The sequence below is a fragment of the Zeugodacus cucurbitae genome, chromosome 2, assembly GCF_028554725.1.
Source record: "Zeugodacus cucurbitae isolate PBARC_wt_2022May chromosome 2, idZeuCucr1.2, whole genome shotgun sequence".
Taxonomy (NCBI): Eukaryota; Metazoa; Arthropoda; class Insecta; order Diptera; family Tephritidae; genus Zeugodacus; species Zeugodacus cucurbitae.
In genome coordinates this window covers 83,893,387-83,920,402 of record NC_071667.1, presented here as the reverse complement: position 1 = coordinate 83,920,402, position 27,016 = coordinate 83,893,387, and the positions used below count along the sequence as shown (strand labels likewise).

Below are 27,016 nucleotides of genomic sequence, written 5' to 3'. Positions count from 1 at the left end.
TTTTTTTATTTTAATTTTTTTATTTTTTGTTTTAATTTTTTTATATTTTCATTATTTTTTTTACTATTTAGTTGTTATATAATTGTATTCCTAATATTTTATTTAATAATTTTTTGCATATTTTCCACATATTAAATTTAAAAAATATATATTTAACTCACTACAAACACCTTAATCCAGCGCAATTAATTTTGCTCAAACGCTAGCAGATTAATTGCGCACGTCCACACGCTGCCTTCAGCGCGACGCAACAACACCAAGTCAACATCGTTGCGTTAATGCGAATGGACGCTGTATCCTTCGCTAATTCTTCAGTTGCGGTGGCACTTTTTCAAATGCCACTTGAGCTGATGGCAGCTGAGGACAGAAGACAAAAATGGCTGCAGGTTGGCTACAACAAAAACAAACATATGTATAAACTTGAAGGTGTATGATCACCTCCTCTTAATAATATATAATTTATTGGCGATGTTGTTGCTGGTTGACATTGTGCTGGTTATGAAAATTAGCCGTCTATATACCACACTAGAGTAGAGTACAAATGGAGGAAAACGCACTTAGCCGCTGTTGACGTTGTAATCGATCAAATGTAAACCGAAAATGCTGAGCCGTTTTCAATTTGTTAAACAGGTCAAAATCAGTGACGGGCCATATTTCAGAGTAGCGGTGTGTGTGTGGGTGGGCATTGCGCACAGTGCAGCAAACGCCACAAAAACCTCAATTTTTTCACTACAATAGTACCAGTTAGCTGGCGCCCACTGTGCGCGCATGTTAATTTCGTTTTTGTGTTCATTTTAATTGTTGTTGACGCCAAGATATTTCGCGACTAAATATTTCATTATTGCGTGACAAGTTAACTTGCGTTGAGTTAATTTAATTTTGATGGCGTTAAACAGCTGAGAACGCACCTTAACGCAAACAACAAAACGAAGCGAAACCAAATTGATAGAACATTGAAGTGTTGCATGTTTTCTCGCTTTTCTCCTCAGTTTATTTTGTAGCAAGATAATTAATTGCGCTTGTCGAATTGCTTACAAATTTATGAAAGTTTTCAGTGCATATTTTCAGTTGTGTATAACTGTTTGTTGTTGTTGGTTTTTGATTTGGAAAATGACGCCCGAGAGAGCACATACGCAAACAGGTGATGTCCAAAAGCACACTTACAAGCACACATAGACGCTGTCGAGACAGCAACAATAAATCAGAATTTTCTGTTTTTCTAAATTTGTTGTCTGCTTGTAGGGGGTTACCCAGTGGCGTCTATGTAAATGTTTCAAGAAACATGTTCACCGAAAGCCAAAGGTATTTCGTGGTTTAGACTTGTGGCGGCCATAATGCGGTGAGGGTCTTTAGTGGGCGCATTTTTAAGCACTTAGTAACACACGTGGATCTATAAGTGTTTAAAAATTAATTCTATGTTTGCTTATTTGTAAGTAAATTTTTAACTATTTATAACAAAAAATAATGATTTCTAAAATTCGAAAAAAAATCAACAAATATTTTTTATGTTTTTTTTAATATTTTTATATTTTTTACATAACAAATTTTTTTTTCAATATTTTCCAAATTTTTTCACTTCTTCCAAAGTCTGGCCACACTCTTGCTTTATTTTTTCATTTCCGTTCGCTGCTCTACTTAGTATGTGTACCTTATATCAAGTCCCATAAATCAAGCTTAACACGTTGGCTTATTTTCGTCACTTTTTTCGCTTAAAAACTAAAAAGCAAATTGTTGTTTTTGTTTTCGTTTGTCTTATTTATATTTCATATTTTGTTGACTTGTTAATACTTTTGTTAATGAAAATATTATTAAGCCGCAATTTTTCATAACTTTTCAAAAAGTAATTTTTCATAGTTTTTGACGCTCTTGGCATTGAGCACAAAGAAGAAAAACACATGTGAGACTAGCGAAAATAATTCCATGGCTCTACAAGCAGTGGAACAGCTGAATTAGCGGCGGCTGTAAGAAGTTTCGGCGCAACTAGATCTATATAAAAATTTTAAAGAAAATATGAATTATTAATTTTTTAGGCATAGAAAACAACAAAGTTAGTTTTAGTTCAAATTAAAGAAAAACCCTTCGAACCCTAACAGCATCTTTCTCTCCAAATTCCAGTTAATTTTGCTGCAATATTTATGTTTCCATGACCTTAAAGAATCATTATTTCTGAGACACATTCCAGCATCTTTCAATTTCTGTTTTTTTTTTTTCTAGTTGAAGTCTTCTCCAGTTTTCTCTAATTGAAGTCCTTAAAGCCTAACTCTGTGCCTTCACTCCTGTCGCCTGTGCATGTGCAAGCCAGTAATTAATCATTTGTAGTGTTTGTCGGCAACTTGACGTTGACTGTCAGTTTAATAACCGTTGTTGTTCTTGCAACTATTGTTGTTGTTGCTGCTGTCACTGCTCTCTCCTGAGTCTCAAAACAACAAAATGGCTGCGAATATTTACTCTTTAAGTAACTACGTGCAACTTAAATGCTTATATATCTAATTTTGAGCATATAAGAAACACAAAAACAACAATAATATATGTATACACTATAATTCATATTTCTCAAGTAGTGGATTCATCCATTTATGTTTATACTAAAATATATTTTAATCTTAAACACACTAATCTTGCTTGCTGCTAATTAATTTTCGCACCCTCTGCCACTGCCTTGATTCGCGTTCGCCTTCATCTTCCAATTTAAGGTAAACTACTTTTCTTCGCTGTACTATTCATTCATTGCCTAAGTAGTCGAAGGCAAACATTGAGATTATGCTAACAAGTTGAACTTTTCATTGATAGTAAAAGGTTTTGTGCTTTCACATTTTTGTTGTTTCTATTGTCTTTGCTCAGTTTTCAGTTCTTAGCTGCAGCGTCCAGCATCTGCTGCCATCAATGGAAACTTGCTTGAAATCTTGCCAATTTCGTTTGCCGCCTGCTGCTTTGCTATTTTAGTGCTGCTGCTGTTGTTTTTGTTTTTGTGATTTTTTTGTTGCTGCCGTAGTACATATTCTCTTCAGCGCAGTTTAATAGATGTGCATTTTCGATTTCACTGATTTGCGCCATCGATTTCAAGTGCACAAACATACATACTTACATATATTCATATATATGTATGTGTGTGTCGTTTATTGGCTATCTGCATATATATTAAATATATTTTCCGAATATGAATTAAATAAATGGCAAATATTGCAGAATATAAGACAGATGTTGGCTGCCACGTTTTTACGAATTTTTAAATGTCTTGTGTTCAATTGGAAATATTATGTATGGGAGCTTCTCTCATTTCTACTAAAATGAAATGCGTATTTTAGGATGCAGAAATTTAGAATAATAAAATTATTTTTTAAAATTACTAGTGACCATAACTTCTTCTACGAAGGTCTAGTTGTATAAAATCGAGGATCAAACTAAAAGATCTTACCATCGAGCATCCTTTACAACATATTCATTTTGACTTCTCCTGCTTGGCAAGTTCTGGTATCTGCTTGAAAGCTTACTGGAGTATATGTAGCTTTATTCGTTAGCCAACCGCCGAGAGAAAAGCGTTTAATAAATCAATGTAACTCACAGAGACGCTAGTCAAAGCCTGATTCTTTTTTTGGAGATTCCTTTTATTATCTTTTTTTATCGTGCCACAAAGTGAAAATGAATTTGGTGTAAAATTTTCGGCATTCGTTGGACACAAGCACACAACTCCATTTTATACAAAATTACTCATACCCACATATAAACTAAAGGTAGCTGCTGCTGCTGTGCCACCGTGCAACCGCAGCACCTACCAGCGTGCAGCTCCTCCCCTCTAGCACTCCACACTCAGCTCCAACTGGATTGTCGTCCATTTCGCTGATTTCTTTGTGCAAATTTGTTTTTGTTTACTTTTCTTACTGCGGTTGCCAACGGTTTGGCTGTTGCCGGTGCGTTGGTTGGTCGGTTGGTTGGCTTGCTTGCTTGCATTTACGCTTCGAAGGTGAATTGTTTGCCAATATTTCTTTTGTTGTAATTACTTTAATTTTATTTTATTTTTGCAGTCGTTGATTTTCGCCGGAGTTGTTAAATAAAATGCGGCCTTTGTACAATTGGCGCATATGCTCGCACAGGCAACTGTACACATAACTGTATACAAGTATATTTGGCGCTCGTTGCAGCTCAAAACTCTGTCGGTTGTTCGGAATTATCTTTGAAACAATTGTGCTGTTGAAAATTGCATGAAATTTTGTTATTTTTTATTTTGTTGTATTTTATTAATTTTTTCTTTATTTTCGGCTATCGCAGGCACACAGAGCATATGCAGGCAGGCATGCAGATAAATATATGTTTGCAGTTGAATTTATTTAAAAAGCGCATTTTTTGGAAATTGTTCTGTACGCTCAAAGGCAAAACAGAGCCATTTCATTTTACATACCAATTGTTGTTTTTTGACAGATTTTTTTTGTTTTTACTTTTATTTGACGAGTTTTTCGGCAGTCAGTCAAAGCCCGAAAAATCCTTTGTAGGTACAACATGGCTGATGGCCGTTGCCGAAAAAATTCGCACCCAAAGGGTATTTATAATTGCAAGCGAAACCGTTAAACACACGAATATACACATATGCACATCTATAAATGTAAATGTGGCGTTATATACACATGTGTTGCACATGCCACCGAAGCACAAAATAGTGACTTTTTAACACTTAACAAATGTGGCGAAAATTGTTTGCTTGCGATTTTTTAACTTTTATTGCAATTCTTATTTATTTGTTTTGGTTTGATTTGTCTTATTTTGTTTGCTATTGAGCGAGTTTATTTTATTTGAATTCTTGCATTTTTTCATTGCGGCGCATTGCTTGTGCGCAAAGGCGTATTAACATGTAAACAATTTTCAATTGCACCAAACACTCGCTTTCATATACTCAATTGAGCAGTGAAAAGCAGCTAACTTCATGCTGTTGGCTGCACTTTTTGCACACACTGTATGTGGTTGGCTTGCTTTGCGCGCTTCGTTTGCCTCGTTTCGGCTCAATTGCAATAAATTTCATGTGTTTGCACTGTAATTGTGACTGGAAATGGCCAAATAAATACCGTTACTATTTACCAAAGTGAGTTTATATTATTAATAAATTTTAATTTTTTTATATTTAAACTCTTAACTAAATTATTGGCCACTCACACAAGGTGCTGGTAGGAGTTTTCGAAAGTTTTGAAGTTAAGAGGTACTAAATAAATGGAATACTTTTTTAACCCCTAAAATATGTCAATAAATTTTTCATTTTGAATTTTTGAAAATATTTTTGAAAATTTTGGAAATTTCATTCATATTTCGGAGGTAGTAATAATTACTATTTTAAACCTTCCTACTAATTTTAAATTGGAATTTTTAAAATTTTCAAAAATATTTTTGAAAAATTTTGAAATTTTTTTGTTTGTTTGTAAGCGCGTTATAACAATACGCATTCCCATTTGTTTGCACCTAAACGCCTCCATTAGCCACAAAAGTCAATTTGGAAAAATCCTTTCACTTCAAATATACGCTTTCCTGCGTTTCCCATACGCCATTATGTACCTATACCTAGACGCTGGCCCTACACATTAACCGATTATCGCATTTAACATTTGTGTGGCAATGATGCCACTTCAAAAGCAGAAATTACACTCCCACGAGCGTCCGCACACATGAGCGGCACATGTCCACACAAACACAGAGATAAAATAAAAACCGTTATACGTGTGTGTGCCCACTAATGTGCGTAGGTACGTTTTTACCTAGTTGTATTTGGACATTCCAATAGCACAATCATAGGTAGGAGGTAATTGAGGGTTTTCAAATGCCCACATGTGTGTGTCTTAAGTGCTTCTCGTTGGTTTCTGCTGTTGTTTCTGTAGGCGAATGCCAATAAAAACAAATACTCATCTCATACAAAATGTGGCAAATCGCCGTCAAAGCCGGGAATTAGTTGTGTGTATTTGCTCATGCCTCTCTGCTGCCTCTATAGATGCTATATTTAGACACACAATAGCACCGCTTGAGACTACGAGTTTACCTACAAATGTGCCTTTAAATATCTGTATATATAATATCTGCTCATGGCGACTCTCAAGTGGCACGACAATGCACCTTTACAATGGCCAGAGAAAAGAAAAGGTGACTTAGGTAAGCGGAACGCTTGTGCGCCGCTTGAGAAATCTTAAAGGCATCAGTGAAAAGTCAATTATCGTCTTATAGCGCACATGTGTGGTATATGCTCGTATATATATACATGTATATACTTTCAAAAATACATATGTGAGTTTCAACATTCTATTCCAATTCCAACATAAATATGTGAATTTGTAAGTATATATAGTAGTTTAGTTAGTAGACAACAAATATATATGTATTCGTACTAGCAGTCTTTAGCGCAGTCCCCTTGACCGTGTTTTTTCGCCTGTCTCCACAATCGCTCGCACAGTTCATACTGTAGTCTGTCCATTCCCTGCATGCAATCACACATATGTATGGATGTGGTTGTTCCATGCTTGAGTTACATGCAACATATTTGCTCATTTACTTCAGAAGGTAGCCACATTGCGTCCGCCAAGCGGCTGGCTCCATTTTCAAAAGGTGCATCACGCAGTCAATCTGAGACGCTGTTGCTCAGCCGCTAGCAGCACACGAAATATGCTAAATATAGAAATCTGCATCCATGACGTTCTGCATGAAAAATGCACATTTCTTCTGTGCCCTTTGTGTGGCGCAGCGGAGACTGAGGCTGAATATCGGCGGCTGAGGTAGCATCTCGAGCTGTACCAACTGCCGATGCTGTTGCCGAGTGCTTCAGATTGCAAGCGCGATTTTTTTCTCATTACAGTTTCGCATGTTTTTAGTTGCTCGCTTTTATTTAGTTTTTAGTTTTTGTGCGCTTTACATGGTTTACCGTTGTCTGTGCTTCGTTTTTTTGCGTCGTGACTTTGTGTGAACCGTTTTTCTGCGCCACCAGTAATGGCTGTGCATTTTTAGAGTCTCCGGGAGTGCTCGGCTAAATAAGGCGAAGATGGCTTGACTGGAAGAGGGGAGCGGAGTGGTGAGTGCGTGTGTGCCGCATTTGGCCTGCATTCCAGCGTATTTGTGTCGCCGCAGTGACATGTGAAGCAATGCATTGCTATTGCTGTTATTATAAATCAAGCAAATCACCTTGAACAATAAATTCACACTTCTTCGCCGCCGCCGCCGCCGCTTTGTGCAACACAGCTTACAACATGCATCACCTTAAACTTATCCAAAATAGATTTCAATGTCACCTTTGAACGTACCGAATTGCCTATCATAATAAGAAAGAATAGAAAGCAACAACAACAACATCAGACGATAAAAAAGCTACATAAATATACTTTATTGTGTGCAGCAATTAATTTTTGTGTTGCCTTTCACCTGTTCGACGGCGCATAATCGTAAATAATAACGCGCTCTCGTTTATTTCATTTAAATTTATCTCCAACGGTGTGTTGTTGTTTTCTTGGCGTTTATGAGCGCAAGCAGCCGAGCGTCAGTGCCGCCGCCCACCTACGCCACATTTTTTCACGCACACCTTTATTAGCTCATAAAAGCTATTATAATAAATTCGTTAAGAATTATAGCATGGCTTAAGTCGCACAATACAAAGTCGACAGGCGAAATAGCTTTCATGAAAGGGAAAAACATCAAGGAGGAGGAGAGATGAGCAGCTCTTTGATAAAATTCGTGAAAAAACAAAGCGAAATCAAAGCAAAAATTTAAGCAAAGAAAATTTATGCATTCTCAAAAGACGAGCGCCAATTTAGAAAGGCAGGCAACAACAACAATTTCATTAAATTATTGCGCTGAAATACGAGCAACGCCGCTGCCTGCAATACCTATAAATATATACAAAACAGTTTTCCCATGCTATCAAGTAGTTGTCAAAGCGGAATTTGTGTGTGCGTGTGTGTTGGAGATTCGTGTAGGCGCACAGTGGGACGATTCGACTTAAAAAAAAAAAATTAAATATTTTAATATTGTAAAATCATATTTTTTATATTTAATAATTTTGTTTGTATATCAATTTTTTTAATAACTTTTTTTAATCTTTATATTTTTATAAATAATTTTTAATGCATTATTTAAATTTAAATTATTATTTTTTTTAATATTATATTTTTTAAATTTAAAATATTTTATTTATTTATTTATTAATTATTTTTTAACAATATTATACTTTTTAATTTATTAATTTTTGTTTTTTTATATTGTTGTTTTTAATAGTTTTTTTGAATAAAATTATATTTTTTAAGTAAGCTACATATTTTTTAGAAAAAAATAAAGTTTTTAAATATTTTTTAAAATCATTTTTTTTTTAATTCTTAAATAAATGTTTCTAAATAAAATTTTATTTTTTAAATCTAAATAATTATTTTTTTTTTATTTTTGAAAGATATTTTCTAATTTTTAAATTTTACAATTTTTAATTTCAAACTCATTAATGGCTTCACTCTCATTTTCAAACAAATATTAATTTATATTATATCTAAACAAATTTTAAGCACCTAGCAACCCACTGTGCTCACCTCATTTTCACCGCCGACAGTGTCGCTTTCATCTCAAGCGCACACACACTTTGTTTTTGTACTTAAGTACTAATGCTTTTCTAAATATCAATTCGCACCTTATTGGTGAATTATGTGCGACAATTTCCGACGTCGCTTATAACGCCAACGCGTGAACTAAAAAACTACGGAAAATCAGCAAAAACAACAACAACCAAGGAAACGCAAAATGTTTTGATGTCTTGTGGCACCTTCCCATTAGAGGCGCGTGAACGTGTAATTTCGTGTTATTACACTATTCATGCAACGTCCACACACACTCATACAAACATAAACTTATGCACGCGCGTTGTTTATTTTCATTGCCCCGCTTTGCCGCTGGTGGCGTTCTCACACCCGCCACCCAAATGCAGTAGTTGTGTGAGCTTGATTGTTTACAAACACATGTTTGTCTGTTTGTGCAGTAATGTAATGTAATAAAGTAATGCTAGCCTAGGCCTACCTAGCGAATTCGCATTTTTCTCACAGGTATTGCAATTTCCGCTTTGTTTATGATGCGCCAGCGTATAAATAATAAACAAATAAACACAAAGGTGGAGCTCAATGAATTATGCGCCAATAAATCAAAAACAGCGCACACGGACACACACTCACACTCACGAGAGTATCTATGAAATATGTGTATGTGAATATGGGTGTTTGTGTGTGCCTAAAGCGCCTAGCAATCAGTTGTAATAATTCAAGCGTTGCTGCTGTTCCATTAGTTTTTAACAAATTACGCCTTTCAAATGGATCCGCATTGCAATGAATGCATTGCTGCTGCTGCTTCGCACACACACACAGACAGACACAGCGCCGCTGCACTTGTGTGTGCCGTCACCATGCACTTTGTTTATTTGCTTTTATTTGTGTAATTTTTGCAAATGTACTCTCAGCGCAAAAGTACTAATAGCTTCAAATGAATTTGGTTGTTGTTGTTGCTGTTGGCTTGTGATGGCTTTGCTGTTGCTTTGGTGTTTCGGCGGCGTGCGCCAATTTTCATTTGTGCAACAACTACGACAAAAAAAAACATAATCATTATTATTTGATTATTTATGCAAATGCTTTAATTTTCAATAGTAATGCTGGTAATTAAGTCCTTTAATTTATGACTTAATTTCACATGCACTTGAATACTGATGCAAATGCGTTTTTGTTGTGCTGCCACATTTAATGTGTTTCGGTAGTAATTTTGTTTGTTGTAATTGTTGTTGTTGCAATTGCATTTAATGTATGCAGTATTTGATATTTGATTCAAGTACTTGACAGGTAAATAAATATTACTCAAACATTACTTTTTGATTACTTGAAGTGATTAAAGTACTGTAATTGATTACCGCTAATTACCGAGGCACTGATTTGTAATTATTTACATGAAATAAGTATATTTGAAAATTATTATTTATTTAATTTTCTTAATTTCCTCAATATTGTCAAATAATTAAATTTTTACGATTACTTCTGCTGATTGCTTTGATTATCGTGATCCTTGCTATTAAGAAACTACATTTATATATAAAATTCAGCTAAAATAAAGAAAGTCACATCATTTAATGTACGCAGTATTTGATATTTGACTAGCATTACTTTATAATTATTTAGTACTTGAAAAATTTTAATCGATTACCGAGGTACTGATTTGTCATTATTTACATGAAATAATATATATTTTATTAATTTTCTCAATATTGCAAAGTAATTAGATTTTCTTGATTACTTCTTCTGATTACTTGGATTATGGCGATCATTATTAAACAATTTTAAATTACAATTAAAGCATTATATTCTAAATTTTAGTCACCTTTAAATTCTCTTTACCTCTACAACGAAAAACATTTTGTTTATGTTCCCATAAATTATAGCTTCCACTACAGCCAATTTGTGCGTTCATTGAGTAAGCGCATGAGACATGACTGGGAAAAAAAGAAAAAGCTTCATGGAAATCAATTTATGCATGGAGAATGTCACACTCGCACACGTTAGACGTTAATGTTGTCACATGATGAGCATGTGATAATAACATTTTTGCACATCAACTCACAATGACTACTCACGGAAGTGAATGAATTAAGTGCCAGATAATACAGGGTGACACGAATTTCTTTCAAATTTGCATAATTTTTGTAAAAAAAAGGAAAGTCGTACTTGAAGAGTTCTACATATAGATCACCTCAATTCACCGCTATGTCATGCTTATTGTTTGCGCTGCGCGACACGTGTGTCGCCTGGCGGTTGCGGTCAGCAGACCACATCGAAGCAATGTGTGCGGTGCTTTTAATTGCATAATCAGGTTAATTGCTGCCGGCACATTACATACGCTTTATGGCATTTTCTTGTCCGCGCTATAAAGCATATTCTTCAATCAAATATGAAACTACACACATGTAAATAGAATCACTTCCATAAATATATACACATGCTATATATGTAGATCACCAACTATCACTACGGCTGGCATTCTTCAAAGGCTTTCTCAAATCATATTTATATGTGTTGTTGTTATTACTTTTCTAATAATTACCGACACACGCATACGTTTTTTCACATGTCATCGTTTTGTCAAAACGCTTTAATGAATATTTCATTTGATGATTTACCTATTTTGTTGTTTACAGCTCCCCATCGCTGCCGTTCACAGCACCGCGCTCCCAACATAAGCAACAAGTGTTATGACTTCTCATTTTAATCATATTTTTCATCAATTTCACAGACAAGCGTGCACTTGTTGTTTTTGTTAACTGTACTTTATTTTTTTTTTTGTTTTCTTCAATTTATAGCGCCGTAGTAAGTGTGTCAGCCGTTCATTTAGCTCAATCAATTTGAAATAAAAAGTGTTGTTGCCTAAATGGAAAAGTTATATAACGGTTAAACGAACCATTTTGTCTGTGTAAATTTTCGAATTTACAAATAAATGAGTAATTTAAATTTGAAAAAATTTTTTTTTTTTTAGGAAGCAATACTTATCAAATAATAATAACTCAATTCGTTTACATTACTTTTACTACAAAATTATAATATGAAATAACACAATCACGCGCTTACGCCCATTAATTCGCTGCTTCCAGTCCCACTTTTATACCTCTCATTCACTATTTGTTGTGAATTCCCTTTAAATTCCATGCACTCACACATTCTTTTTTTGTTGATACATATCAATTGAGTGTGATTGATAAGTCTTGGAATATTTGGACATACGTATAATTGAAATTTATGATCCAATGAAACATTCAAACACACATTTTTATGCTTTGTGCCACAAATGTGAAGAATACCAATGTGCAATAGAAATTTCCATTAATAATGTGTACAATATTTTATTTTTAACAAAAAAAAATTAAAAGCTATAAAGCTTTCACTTGCCAGAGCTTTCATCTGCAGGAGCTTTCACGTGAGGAAGCTTTCACTGAATTTAAACGGCAAAATGATTTAAAAGCTCTAAAGCTTTCACTTTTAAAAGCTTTCACCAGCAGGAGCTTTCACTAAATGACTTGGAAGCTTTCAATATTCTCAAATAGTTTCTGACATAAACTCAAGTCAGTAGATAGCAAATGATTTTGAAAATTTTATTTGAAATTAAATGGATTTTTTAGTGAGAAGAAAGCTCGAAAAATTTGTTTATGTTTTTTTAAATGAATTGATTTATATTTTCATTCAACAAAATGGACACTAAATTCGTTCCAATTCTTTTGAGAATAAATGTTCAGCCATTAATGCTAATATAGTAATTTATTAGTTTGTGACTTCGTTATGCTAGTTTTTTGTTTACAAACTACACTTTCTTCTAACTAACTAATTATATAAACGTCAAATTCAATTATAATTTTTGTCATTTCCATACGGCGAAAAAACCGCAAATGTAGAAACAAAGCAAGAAAAGCCAAAATACAAGTTTTTAATGTTTTTATTTCACTTCTACAACAACAACAAATAAAATAAAATAAGCACAGCAAATACAAAATCAGGACATAAACAACTTGTTTATTTAAGCGAGCGAGAGCGTCCGTTTTTTAATTGTTTATACATAAATTTTATGTTTTTACTTTGCCTTACCATTGTTTAATAATTTAATTTCGCTCATAATTTTCCTAAATACCGACGCTTGTCGAACATGGCCACAAGAGATTTGGCGGCGGACGCACGCACTAAACCGCCTCAGGGCAAGAACGCATGTTCGCCTCCAACGCCAGCGTCGGCGGCAGTCTTGGGGACACTTGTCCGTCCGCTACGCCCACTGTATGTTGTTGTTTGCTGCTTTCAGCGCCCATTGCCTTCACAGCTCGTTGCTGTGGTCGTTTTTCTCCATGTGGCCAATAAAACTGGCACCTTTACGAGCGCATTTAATGTTAACCCGCACCAATAAAATATATTATATGGCCAACAAGCGGATTGTGGTTGTGGAAATGTAGAATTGGAACTGCTGCGAAATTCGGCGATTTACCTAAGCTTTAAGTAAAAGTAAAAACAAGCAAATCAGAAACTATGACAAAAGAAGCTGCAAAAAAATATTATAACGGCATCTAAAAAACGCCGCCACATAAAGCAAAACACAAAACAATGAGATCAAACGCTGACACATCAGAGTGCCGCCAAAGAGGCTTAATGGTCTCTTCATAGTTGTCTAATTCTAAAAGCTGCTGCATTTATCATGTGCACTCACTCACCTGTGACGAGCGTTCGGCGAGCTTTTCGCTTTTTAAAATAATATTTGCTTTATTTTCATTTGATTTCCCCATTTTATGAGCGTTTGCAACGGACCATTTCGGCGTAATTGCTCGGATAACAGTGTTAGCCAACGCCTCCTCAAATCTGGCTATGAATTCAGTTTTGGTCTGCGTGATTTACAGGCTCGTTCGCTAGTTTTACTACTCAGCTCACTTGACGCTGGTAAATTAGCGGCCACGCCAAAGTTCGCTCATCTCATACTCAACTCATAATAATTATAATTTATTTACTTCACACTTAAAATTTGACAAATTTCTCAAACTTTTTATGGGCATTTAAAAATGTTATGATGATTTTCCAACACATCTACGAAAATGCCAATAAGAAAATACAAAAAGAAATTGGAAAATAATATAATTTCAGTGCGCACGAAGGTGAGCAAGCTTTTCCAAATAGAAAGCGGTGTGTCAAAACGAGCAGGTGCTTTGACGTGCCGAGCTTTAGCGCTTGGCGGCGCTTTCGTCACTTTTCGATTGTATATTTTACCGTAATATAATTTTTAATTTCCATTGTCGCTGGCGAAATGTTTAAATTTAGCGCTTACTTGGCACATACCTGTTGAGATGGCGGTAATTTTTAAGTGTCAGCACCTAAATTGTGTGAGCATTTTTTAATGACAGCTGACTGTCAAAAGAACTGCCAACGTTGTGGATTTTGACACAAACTTGGCTGCTAATTTTGGTTTCGATTTCACATTTTCCACCAATTAGCTAACGGAAATTGTACCACGTGTGTTAGCTTTGAAGTTTCAAGGTCGCCTGACATGATGAATAGCGTGTCACTGCGCCACTTGCTGAAATATGACTGATTTTTTTGGAAATTAAAAATATTAGAGAAATTTTTATATTATATTATATTATATCTTATACTAAGTATATTAGAATTCTGAGTGTTAGAGCTAATACCCTACACGAAGAAGATACATATATTCAAGAGATCACCAAAACTGTACAATTTTGACTTATAAGTCATTTAAGTTTACACTTCTCTTCCATTAATATATACAATACATAGTATATTCCAATCACTTTGTAAAGAAAGTGAAAATAATTTCTTCCCTGTCGTACAACGAACTCTTCTTGATGACGCCAAGCACTCACTTACCCAACACAATCACACATACACAAGCGCATTCGCACACATGTTGCCACAACAAACAGTTGCATTCATTCACTCAACGTTCAAAGCTTAAACGGCTGCTCCAATCATAAATACAATAACAATGACAACAACAACAACTGCATCAAATGTGCGCAACAATTGCCACAGCAATAATAACGATTGTAATTGTAAACGTTGCACTTCAAATGCAATGCAACGACCCAGCAGCATTCCACAACAACAACAGCAAATATAAAATAAATGAAAACAACAACAAAAAATAATTTTATAGTATAGTACCCATGCTTTGGATAGTAGCGCACACACACAAATGCGCTAACAACAACAACTACAACATTTACACGCAATCAACAACAACAAGCTCAATATTTGCTCCAAAAAGGTAACCAACTTGGTTTTTGCTTCAATATTGCTGATTGTTGTTGGACTTTTTGATTTCTTATTTTAGAGCATTATTGGCGCTGTCATTACACAAACGATGGAAATATTCCTTGCACACGCATAAACTTCCATTGAGTATTGCTTGGCTGTTAGTATTGCTACAACAGTAACAACATACTCATTGCCAGCAGTCAACAGCCTCACCGCTACGCATGTTGTTCAATAAATTGTGTGCTGTTGTTGTTTTTGTTGTATGTCTGCTCGCTTGCCTACGGTTATTTAAGGTAAATTAAGGTTAACTATCAAATGACAACAAAAGCAACAATCAACAAATGAATTGTGAAGACTCTCACAGCAAGAGCTGCGTGGCACCGCATTGTGTTTGTATGTATGCAGAGAAAGCTACAAGAAACCACGCAAATTGTTTGTGTCATATATGGGAGAAGAGTGGCAATTGAATGAAGAACTGCATTTGTTATTATGGCACGACAGCATTGTAGATGAATGCCCTTCGTGGCACTTTTAATAAAAACCTTAACGAAATTAATTTCTCTTTTAATAGCTACAAAGCCGACGACTTAATGAGATCGAAATGATAAGAGTTGTGCGCTCATAAAAACATTACACAAACAACAATGCAATATTTATAAAATTCATATATGCTTGTGTGTGTGCAACAACTCACAGCTGCATTACACTTGCAAGTCTTGCAACAGCATTCATTGCAGCGTTACCTACTTGCCGGCGACACTACAGCTCGTTACGTGAAGTATTCGTTTTAATTGAAATTAATGCAGCATACCTACTCAGCAACAACAACACAGTTGCTTTGTGCGCTCAACTTGAATGCTTGCGCTTTATTCGTGCGTTTCAAGCTCCATTTTTAGCGCGGTGGAAACTCCATTTTGTGCACCATTTTGACTTTTACTGCTTTTTTACGGCTATCTTCGCTTCATTTTTTATTTGTTGTTGCCACTTTACCAAGTTAACGGTCATTGTATCTTTGTGCTCACTCTCGCTCACACCTACACGAACGTAATTGGTTACACACACATTCAAACATCTCTCTCTCATTCGCCCCAGCTCCAATTTGCTTACCTACGCTTGGGCATACAACAAAAGCAACACTCGCTGCCTCACTGTGATTTGTTGTCTGCTGTGCGCTTGAAAGTGTTGGAGAATAAAATGGAAAGGTACACCTTATATACGTTATTTTCACAGCAATAATGGAGAGAAGTGATAATATGAGTTTTCAATGGGATTATTTTTTGATATTTTATTTCAAAATTAAAAAAATATTTTCGAACATTTATTTTATATTTTCTATTGAGAACTCTTAAAACTGTTCTTATTTCATTGAACTCCAGTTTAGTACCTAACATCATTCAATACCATCCAGAGTATAAAATTCAACCTGCGCTTCCTTTTATTATTGACACCATCTCCGAAGTCATACTTTAGCTATTTTTACTTCATTTTTTTTTTTTCATTTTTCACTCTCTCTCTCTCTCTTAATTGCGCCCTGTTTTGAAGACGACGAGTTCTCAACTCACGTTTGCTTTGGCAGCAAATAAGAATTCCTTGCCTTTAAGTACTTTGTCTGTCTATCGTAGCCAGTGTGTTGTCTGATTATTGGTGGTTGTTATTCACATGCTTGTGTTGTTGGTGTGTAGCTTGAGACCTGGTGCGGAGACCTGACGATGAGATCATCATCTTACTTACTATGTATCAAAACAAAAAATAACAACAACAAAAGTGATATGTGAACCTTTTTTCAATACATAAGTATTCCTATATCTGTATTGGTACTGTTTTTTATGTGTATGGACCCTCATATAATGGCTTCATGAGCTATATAATTATAACTTCATGCAACAGTTGTGCCTATAGCTATACAATTGCTATATGAATATATACATTCTGAGCTCGAAGATTCACTTGCAAACCAAGCATGAAGCATACAGAAAGAGTTGATCTCGCGGCCATCCCTGACTTTTGTGCGCATAAAACTGATAAGTTGCGTTTTGTGAGAGGAGCAAAGTGCGCTGCAGCCGCTGATTATTGATGCAGCAAGAATGCAAGCGTTTATGTAATGTGTGTTTGTATGTATATTTTCGTAATTTCTGCTGTAATTCCATGGAAAAATTGCGTGGCATTAAATCAAAGCGATAAAAACAAAGGTTAAACTGTGTGGTATGCAAGCATTTTTAAGCGAGAACTTGCTTATTTTTATACTTTTATACCATAAGTCACAGTTAGGTGAAACCGCTGAAATTCCAGTTAAGCCTCACACACGCTCACACTCAACAGTTTTTTATGTCAAAACCACACAAATACACAACTTGTTGCCAAGCATTTGTGTGTGGCATTTTCGTTGCTTCACCCGCTCGCTCTTCAGCGCAAAATCTTATTGGCAGCTTATCTGCAGGGACAAACCCGTGCACACACGCACACACACCAGCGCATGCGACCGCTACAAATTCGTTTAACGACTTATCGCTCGAAAAATATCTTTTACACTTAATTTGCTTTTATTAATTATTTTTTCGTGTAGCGTTGAAGTTTTTGTTATTTTTTCCATTCCCTCCATTCCCTCCAGCCTCGACCTTTCGTCGCTTGTTTTTTGTTTACCACATTTCTTATGTGACTAAATTCGCTTCGGTACGCTAACGGTCGCTTAATTGGTGGTGGCACGAAATGAGTTACGAACACAACCAAAAAACTACACGAAGAAGGTAAACGAAACGAAAACACACGATACATACACGAACTTAAAATGGCGTACAGCTGAGTTTTTGTTGATTTAGGCTTAGCTTAAATGTGTCATAGGTGCGCTTCGGGTGACTTTTTACTAAAATATTTGTATATTTATAGCGAATATGAGTCAGCGTGGCTTATTTAGAAAATTACGAAAAAAGCAGTAGTTTGTTATAACAAAAGTATTTGACATAATCAATTTCTTAATGAGTAATAATTCTAATTAAAAGATTCTAAATTTAATATCATTCCTTCATTGTTCTTAAATTTTATTTTTGTATTTATTTATCAATTTTTTCTTTTCCTCATTACAGTTCCCTCATTGGCATCCAGTTTGCACCATCCACATCATCAAAGCAGTGCGAAGAACAGCAGTAACGCTGAAGAGGAGAACACCTCTATGCCGGGTCCAATTTCACCACATACAGATTTTACGGTGAAATGTCCACAATGTCCCAAGCGACTAGGGTTTCAGGTAAGTAATTTAAAATCATAAGATACTTTTTCAACGAGGTAGCCAAAATATGAAAATAAACAGTTAGTTGTTCCCAGTTTCTTATTCATTATTTCACCAACTAATCAACGTCTTCATTATCCTCCATACTTCCAGTCTCTGAGCGAACACATCGCCAGCGAGCATCCACATGAGCCACTTAATACCGAAAATATTCCATCCAGTCTTGCCTACCACCACCGCAACCACCATCATCAACTACATAACCACCAACAACAACAACACCTGCATCAACTACAACAATCATACGCACAAGATAGCATCGTCGATATTGATGACGATAATGAGGATAACGACGACAACAGCAGTAACAGTAATAGCAATAGCAGCAATCTAAAGTACACAAATTCACCAAATCAATATAGTAATAATAACAACAACAACGATAGCAATATTAAAAACAATAACAACAATAGTATTACAAATATTGAATACGAGCGTCGTTCACCTGCAACACCGGGTGCCGCCAACCACAACAGCGCGCTCAACACTTCCCACTCACCAAGTAAACAACAACAACAACAATCAAATATGATACCCAATGTGACGCCCACCGTCTCACCAACACCACCGAACGATCTCAGCGCTGCCACCTCACCATTCGCCGCAGCCGCCGCCGCCGCAGCAGCAGCAGCAGCCGCTGCACAACACCAACTCCCGCCTTTACCACCACATCTAACACATCCACATGGCATGCATCCGCATGCGGCGGCGCAACTTATGGCCGCCATGGCTGCCATGCAAGCACAGCAGCAAAATAGTGCGCATAACGGCAGTGGAGGTGCTCCAGCATTGACAGCGTCCAACCCAACTGCGCGCACCTCTCCCACCAGCCAATTGCTGGCTTTGGCCAACAATGGACATCATTCACATGCGGCGGCGCATGCGCTCAACGGTGGCAGCAGCGTCTACGACATGGACGCGGCGCGCTCCACCTCCAGTCCCGGCTCGATTGGCGGCAGCGAAATGGGCGCCTACCACTGCGTACAATGCCCGGCGACATTCCAGACGCGCGAGCAACTGGAGAAGCACGAAGTGCTGCACTCGCCTAGCGCGCAGACGCAAGCGTCGAATCAAGTGAGTACAATTTTTCTTTCTATTTGTGTATAAGCTAGTATTTATGCGAAGACTTTCAAAGAACTGAAGTCCTATAGTCACCTTTTTAACTTTGTTTTGGCATCGAAAAAGCGCGAGATCTCAGTGAAGTCGCGTTGTATGTGCACCTATCACGCGAAACAAAGAAGCGCCTTTGTCTCACATGCAATCTTGCTACCTAACTAGTGACTAACGGAAATAAAAAAAACATATATACATATCTCAATTCCAAGTAAACCTTAACTCAGTACGTATAAATTGCCACTTGAGTTGGAAGGCACATAAAAACTCAAATGTGAAAGAATGATTTTGATTGAAGTTGCTTGTTGGCGAAGTGAGATGCCACTCGGCTTGATTGGTGGAAATGAAAACAAAGCAGAATGAAAGTGTGTATATATGTATTGTATTTATATATAAGAGTATGTTAATGGATATGAAAACAAGTGTCTGTTATCTCAGGGTGGTTTTTTTTTAATTAAAAAAATACAAACATTTCTCAATGTGGGGTCTTTCATCTTAATATATGAAATCTTTCATATACCTCGAGCCATATCAACTCAGTAGAATTCAGTCTTAATAAAAAATATATTCAAAAATCATATTTTAGGTTTGAAATCTTAGACTTCACCATCTTTCACCTATATCATAACAGTAAATAAAGAAACTCTCTAGAAAGATTACAACATTGTAATTGCATTGCATTGTAACAACAACTGCAGATAATGTAGTAATCTGGCATATCCATACATACACAGGGGAATATGAAGTCTAAAAGATAGGCGTAAACAAATACGCCATAAAAAATAAAATATTACAGAAACCAAAAAAAAGCAGCAACAAACACAACAAAATATATTTGTAGATATATATATATGAACAATAATGCCTACTTAGTTGATACCTACAGTCTCAGGTCAACACTTCACTAGCAACACTGTAAAGACGTTTAAGCGCTGATTGGAGCTGCGTGTCGTGTTCTAGTTGTAGTTGTAGTTGGAAACTGCCTATCATACCGTTGGCAATCACCACTTACTCCGTCCGCTCGCTACATTGAGCGCCTATCAGCCAGCAATTGTCTTACCGTCGAATGTCGGCTGCTGTATCACAGAGCACCGAGTACTTTATTGTTATTGTAGATATTTTAGTTGTTATTTTTTTAGTTCTTATCTAATACACAGACACAGTCATAACTTGTGATTGTTTATTGTGCGATACAATGCGTAGAGCAATAGTTGGTGGTGATAAGCGCACGGTAGTGTGGCAAGGGAAATTATGAAATATATAAAACGGTTGTTTAGTGGAGGACCATATTCCATACACAAACACACACACATCATAACACTTATTTATATTTGGCATACGATAAGGCATGAAATGGCTGTTTTTCTAGGTAATGATAAGAGAATGAATGAAAAAAAAAACAACACACACGAAAGATACGCCCACTGCGGTAGGCCATAAAAGTGAGCAAAAGTAGAAAAACAAACAACAACAGTTCTGTACTCCGTAGAGACCTACGCACCTAACTATCGTCGCTGTCTCGGCTGACAAGTAAGGTGGCATAGAGGCGTTTGCCTTTCGCCTTTCCTTATCATAAAACCGAACTTTTGCTCGCACTAAGCCTACTTGGCCTCGAGTTATTACGTTCTACCTCCACACACAGACGCCTGTTATTATCGCCTGTTATGGTCATAAATTATGATTTGATATTTTGGCTTTGCAACTTTTTTTAATAAAAGTGCGGCTGAAAGTGCTGTAAGCAGTATAAAAAACGAGAGAGTGGACGATAAAAATCCATACATGTGTGGCATGTGTGACGCGCAACCCACAACGGTCACCACCCTCACTGAGACTGCCGCTCGAGCCGCAACCCTCGCAGAATTTTTGGTCATTTTTTCTCATTACGCTTGAGGTGAACACTTGCTAAGCAAACTAATATGCGGAGCGCAACGAACGAATCTTTAATAACCATTTTTGTCTGTGATTTCCACCTTCAGTTGCTCATGCGAATTCACTTTTTTCATACATTTTTCATGCATGCAGTATTAGTATTTTTTCTCTAGCCACTTTTTGTGCGATCCATCTCTTTTGACATACTCATACTCCCTCGAGCATTCGCTTACATTTGACGTTTGACCAATAACGTCATCTGTAACGTCATTCGGACACACACATCTATTTGTAGCAATGAGAAGCTGTTGGCTGCAGGAATAGTGCGCCCGAAAGCAAACTAATATGCCGTGCGCATAAGCGTGAAAAAATGCTCATAATGCTTTAAGTATGCTTCTCGTGCTGCATATGAGCTGCCTTGTTTTTGTTTTTTTTTTTTTGGCATTTTTATTAGCACGAAACCTAATACCTTTGGCTACAAAGCTGAATTTTGCTGTATATTGCGGTCATTCATAAACACCACCGGTGTTCTGGACATACAAATGTTGTACCGTTATTCTAATATGTCAGTTCATGTGCTCGTGAAAACTAATATCAAAACAGTACTTTCGTTTCTCAGCCTCTTCTCTACATCATACTTCAAAATTTACACAACTCTCTCTTTGCCATTTTGGTCTTAACCCCTTAAGCGTTAACTAAACTCTTAAAAAACTGTAAAAATATGTAGAAAAAGTACAAAATTTTAAAACGAAAATACAAAAAAATAATAAAATATAATCTTCAAACCTTTTGCTGCCGGAAGTGTGGCATCTCGAAATTTGTTATGCATGAAACTTTGCTGAAGTGTTCATAAAAAAGTTTTTGCTTGACTACCTTTTTCGAAAGTGTGCGTTATGTGTGTTTTTATGCGCTCTCTACAACTATGCGTTGTTACGTTTACAGTTATGTTACACTTTGGAAACTCGCAAGTTTAACTTTAAAGTTAGTGCCCGTTGAAGCTATAGAATTTTTCGCTAGATATTCAAAGTAGGAAACACAAATGAATTTTAAATTATAGAATAACGGTAAAAATTGTTATTAAATATATATTTTTAAATACATAATTAAAATGATTTAAAAAAATATTTTCACTTTAATTGCAATATTTCGTTTAATTTCGTAGAAGAATCCAATAAAGCTTTCCTTTACATTTTCTACTGTGCTTTCGAACTTTTTTTGCACTCCACCTTCAGCTTCATATATATTATTTAAAATAAATTGCTATTAATTTCTTACACTCGCAAACGCGAATTGTTGAAAAAACAACAACAGCAACAAACAATGGTGAGTAAGCATCACGCAGCAATTGCTCGTACAGACACATGTGACCTTTTGACTGCCAGCCCTGCCTAGCGCGGAGCGGAGTTGATGGTCAGCACATTTATTTTACACACTTTCAACAGCAATAAATACCTTTGTTGCCATGTAAAGTCATACAGGCGGTGAGTAAGCAGTTTAGTCAATATAAACGAAAGGTGTATCAGGAATTGTTTTTGTTGTTGTATGTTTCATGTTTTATTTTCGCTAAAAAACGATGTAAAAACAACAAATAAATGAGAAAAATTGTATAATAAATTTTGTTAAAAATTAATAATTTTCATTCAAATATTAATTTTTCAAAATAATAAAAAAAAAATTTAAATTTAAATATTTTTTTTTTATTAATTTTCAAAATTAATTTTTTTTTTATTAATTTTGAAAATACAAATAAAAATATTATAAAACTAAAAAAAAAAATCTTTATACAAACTCCAAATATTCAAAGTTGAAATGGCTCACTGGGCAGCACTGTATGTGATAACTGTTTGCTTATGCCTATATGCCACAAACAAATATAACTGTGTACTGTATATGTATTTAAAGTAAAAAGGCAGTAAAGCACTCAAACAATTGCTGCATGCCGCCGTTGCGTCGTTTTCATTTGTGGCAGATATTTTCACCTAAAGTGCATGCAATTTTTCAATTTGATGCCCATTCGGCAGTAACCGTTCCATGCACTCGTAAAACTCACGGTGCGCCAATGAGTAAATAACGGTGTAGTAACTTGCATGCAAATATTGCCACATGTATGTAGAGTGGTTGGAGTTGCAGGCAAATGAAATGTGGGCAAAAGTTCTTTACAACAACAACAATGCGAGGCGCTCATTTAAAAGCGAGGCATTTAAACTCGGCGAAAAAAAAGAATTTAATTGTTTCAGTTTTTAAACTTTTTCTCACCCAACACTAGATTAAATTTTCTGATAAATGCGCCCGCGCGTGTGTGTGTATGTGTTGTTGGAGAGTTTCACTTGAGCAACAATGTTGACCAATAATTTATGGCCGGCCATTTGGTCGGCAATTATGTGCGCCGCGTTGCAAGTGTGTGTGTGTGACCTTTGCACAGCCCATATAGCGTGAAATGGCTGAGAGAGACTATGTTGAAGTACAGAAATCAAACAACATGCGCTTTGGAGGCACATACTCTTTCACATACACTTGTTAATGATTATGATGAAACCGTGTTTGCAGCAACAACAATCACAATAAAAACGCTTATATTAAAAGTGAACGAGTGGCAACAACAACAACAACATACGTCTAATCGGGTTTCTATTTTTTGCTGTAACCATTTGTGAACTCAACGCCGCCGCCATTGCCAAGCATTAAAGCCACATTTTGACCGATTTTATTTGCCACTTGAGCTTTTGTTGATGCCACTCGCAGAGGTAGCGCACATACTTACATATGTATGTGTGATGAGCATATGCACGTGTGTGGGTGTTTGCTGCGTTTATGCGCTCGCGGTTGGCGCGCGGTTAACGCAAATGCTTTTTAAATGTTGCATGCCACGCATGAGCGTCCTCATGGACTAGGTGCTTAAATGTCACCGCACTGACCACTGGCAGCCACATGGCTGTGCACTACTGAGACAGCCGGAAAGCAGACGCATACTTATACACTTAAATACAGACTCATTGGAAATAAAAACTTTTTTGTTTACCGTTTGTTGGCAGCTGTTTGCACTCATCACAAGTGGAGCAGCCAAGCGTCGGAGCAATAGGTGTGTGTATACATTTAGCTATACAGACTATATAGTACGTCTGCTGTAACTAGGTTAACCGCACTTTAAGAATCAAGCGCAAATCAGCTGAGCGCCATTTTAAGCTTTAAATTTTTAAAAAATAATCATTAAAGCACACACACACACACAGATCTACATGAGAGACTACGCACTGCAACGCATAGTACTGGCTTATTTATGACTGCATTGCATATATGCTGGCGTTTAATTGAGCGTATACGCCGTGTTGCACACACTCTCTACTGCACTGCTTTTCTCCGCCTCTTCCTTCTTGGTCTTCTTCATCCTCCTCCAGCGTTTCGCAGCGATTTCTGCATGAAAATCGCATAATGCGCAATTAATCTGTGCAAATTGGAATTTTCACTTCACCGCGCGGCGCTTCAGCAAACCAATCGCTAACGGTGCATATTGCGCGCGCGACTACATATAATATATTCCTGCGTGTGTTTGTTTTTGTTGTACTATAATTAATTGTTTTCACACATAATAATTTAATTGTGTACATTTATACATGTGTATAGTATTATATATATAACTATGTTGCTATTGTTGTTTTTGTGGCAATTTAATAATTGTGCATTTGTAGTAGTCGTTGTTGTTGCTGTTATTGTTGCTGCTGTTCAGACACTCAATAATCGCGAATTTTTACATATGTTGCTACATATGTTTTTCACGCACATGCAACAGTGTCCCCCAAGTGACCAAAAAATGTACATATGTATATAACAACAACAACAAATACAGCAATAATTTGTGAAATAATAGTTGCAAATTAATTGTCTTTATTGTTGTCACTGTGCGCTCGCGAAAATATGCTTTTATTTACTCATACCCACTCGTACATGTGTACGTATGTATGCAGTTGTGTATTTGTTGTATTGCAATCGAATACAGGAAATGGTGACAAGGTGTTTAAATGTCATTAACAAAGTTATAAATTATATTAATGAAAAATAAATAGTAATAATTTAAAAGTGGCGAAAGTCAAAGGTGCCCGTACGCCCATTAATTATGCAACTGCAACTGCAGCTGCATTTGCGCTGGTGGGTTCATTTACCAAACGCAGTAAGCGGCGCGGCGGTTTGGCGTTGAATTGTGTTTGTAGGTTTTTTTAATTTCGAAATTTTATTTTTAAATAATGAAATAATAATATTTTCTATATGTAATTTTTTTATTTCATTTTATTTAATTTCTCTATTTATATATACATATATATTTTTTTATTTAAAATATATATTTTTACCAACAAATTACTTATTTTCGATTTTTTACTTTTAAATAGTAATAATTTGTTTCTATTTTGTTTTATATTTAATTATTTGTATATTATTTATTTTATTCATTTTTTATTTTCATTTAATTTCTTTATTAATATATTTTTTATTTCTGTTTAAATTTTTTTTTTTGCCTGCAAATAAAAATAATTATTTTCGAATTTTAGTTTTGAATATAATTAATTATTTTTTATTTTGTTTAATGTATATTTATTTATTTATTTGTATTATTTGTTCATTTATATCTTAATTTTTTTCTCTTCTCCCTCTCTATTTATATTAACTGCATCTGGAGTTCGCTTAAAATATTAAATATTTTTTTATTTTTTTTTTTTTTAATTTTCTTTTGCATTTTTTATTAACATATAAATAATATAGTCTAATTCAAATATTTGCGCTGCCCACCATATCAAAAATAAATATCAAAATAAACCACAAAATTGCCGTTTTGTATATTTCTATTGTCTACATTTTATTATACACTTGAGATTTGTTTCAAAATTTTCTTAAATACACATAAATAATTTCCAACTGAAATAGCGCTTTCAAGTTGCTGCTGTTTCGCCTACATACATATAAAATTATATATCTACATATATACAGTTATAAATACATACATATATATAAGATTATGTATATATATATTCATCAAGTGGCTTTGGAATTAAGCAAACATTTGAAAGTTATAAACAATTTTAATTCAGAAATATAAATTTTTTTATAACAATTTTAATTGAAATAACAATATGTTTAATATAAATCACACATGCATTAAAATTACTATTAAATTTTTATTGAAAATGCATTTTTACGAACTTCATGCAACTAACTTGCTTATATATTACTATATAACATAAAAATAAAATAAAAAATATATATAAAAATTTAGTTGCGAAATTCTGCACAAAAATTTCCGAAATAAATCAAATTAATTTACTTTGTACGGCTGGCATTTTGACTAAAAAAAATTTATCTACAATTAAATTTGATTTCTCACACAAAGGTGTTTTGCATTTTCCGCACAATTTGCTGCTGTTGTCAGCGCCAAACCGAGTGAATTAAAAAATGTTCTAAAAAGTTGAAAAAATGCATTAAAAATTAGAAATATAATATACAAAGGGAGGGAGTGCTTAATATGAAAAATAAAAAAAGTTTAAAAGAAATTAAAAAGATTTATGCAGAAAAACCAACAAAACAAAGTATTAAGAATTTAGTAGCTTTCGCAGCGCGGCATTAATGTGAAAAATGTGCACGCCCCGCACGGAATTTCCATTAATTTGCGACAACACAATATAAACGTATTAAAAGTTAATAAATTTTATTTATTATAAACGAGGAGATAAAGTATATAGCAAATCTAATATTATATTATTTATATAGTATTCGCTATGATATATAAATATTTTTTATTTTATTTAAAAGTGCATAAGTCGAACTTTCGATCGCATATTCCAAGCTAAAATATTTTATAAAAAATTCATAAAACCACTTTTTTGTTTTTATTAACCACAAATAAAGTTATTTGTTTATAAAACTCACGGGTGTTTAAAAAAAATACCGTTCGAAGTAATGTTTTCAATTCTTCAGCAAAGTAACATTTGCTTAGTGTAGA

At 35.1% G+C, this 27,016-nt stretch overlaps 1 protein-coding gene across 1 annotated transcript in view; it reads left to right on the top strand.

Moving 5' to 3' along the window:
• LOC105218609 (zinc finger protein 1) overlaps nucleotides 1-27,016 on the top strand; it is a 47,587-nt gene that overhangs the window by 8,430 nt on the left and 12,141 nt on the right. Inside the window, exons 2-3 of the mRNA XM_011194311.3 lie at nucleotides 17,846-18,006; nucleotides 18,142-19,122. Coding sequence (XP_011192613.2) covers nucleotides 17,846-18,006; nucleotides 18,142-19,122 — 1,142 coding nt within the window. The remainder of the gene's footprint in view (nucleotides 1-17,845; nucleotides 18,007-18,141; nucleotides 19,123-27,016) is intronic.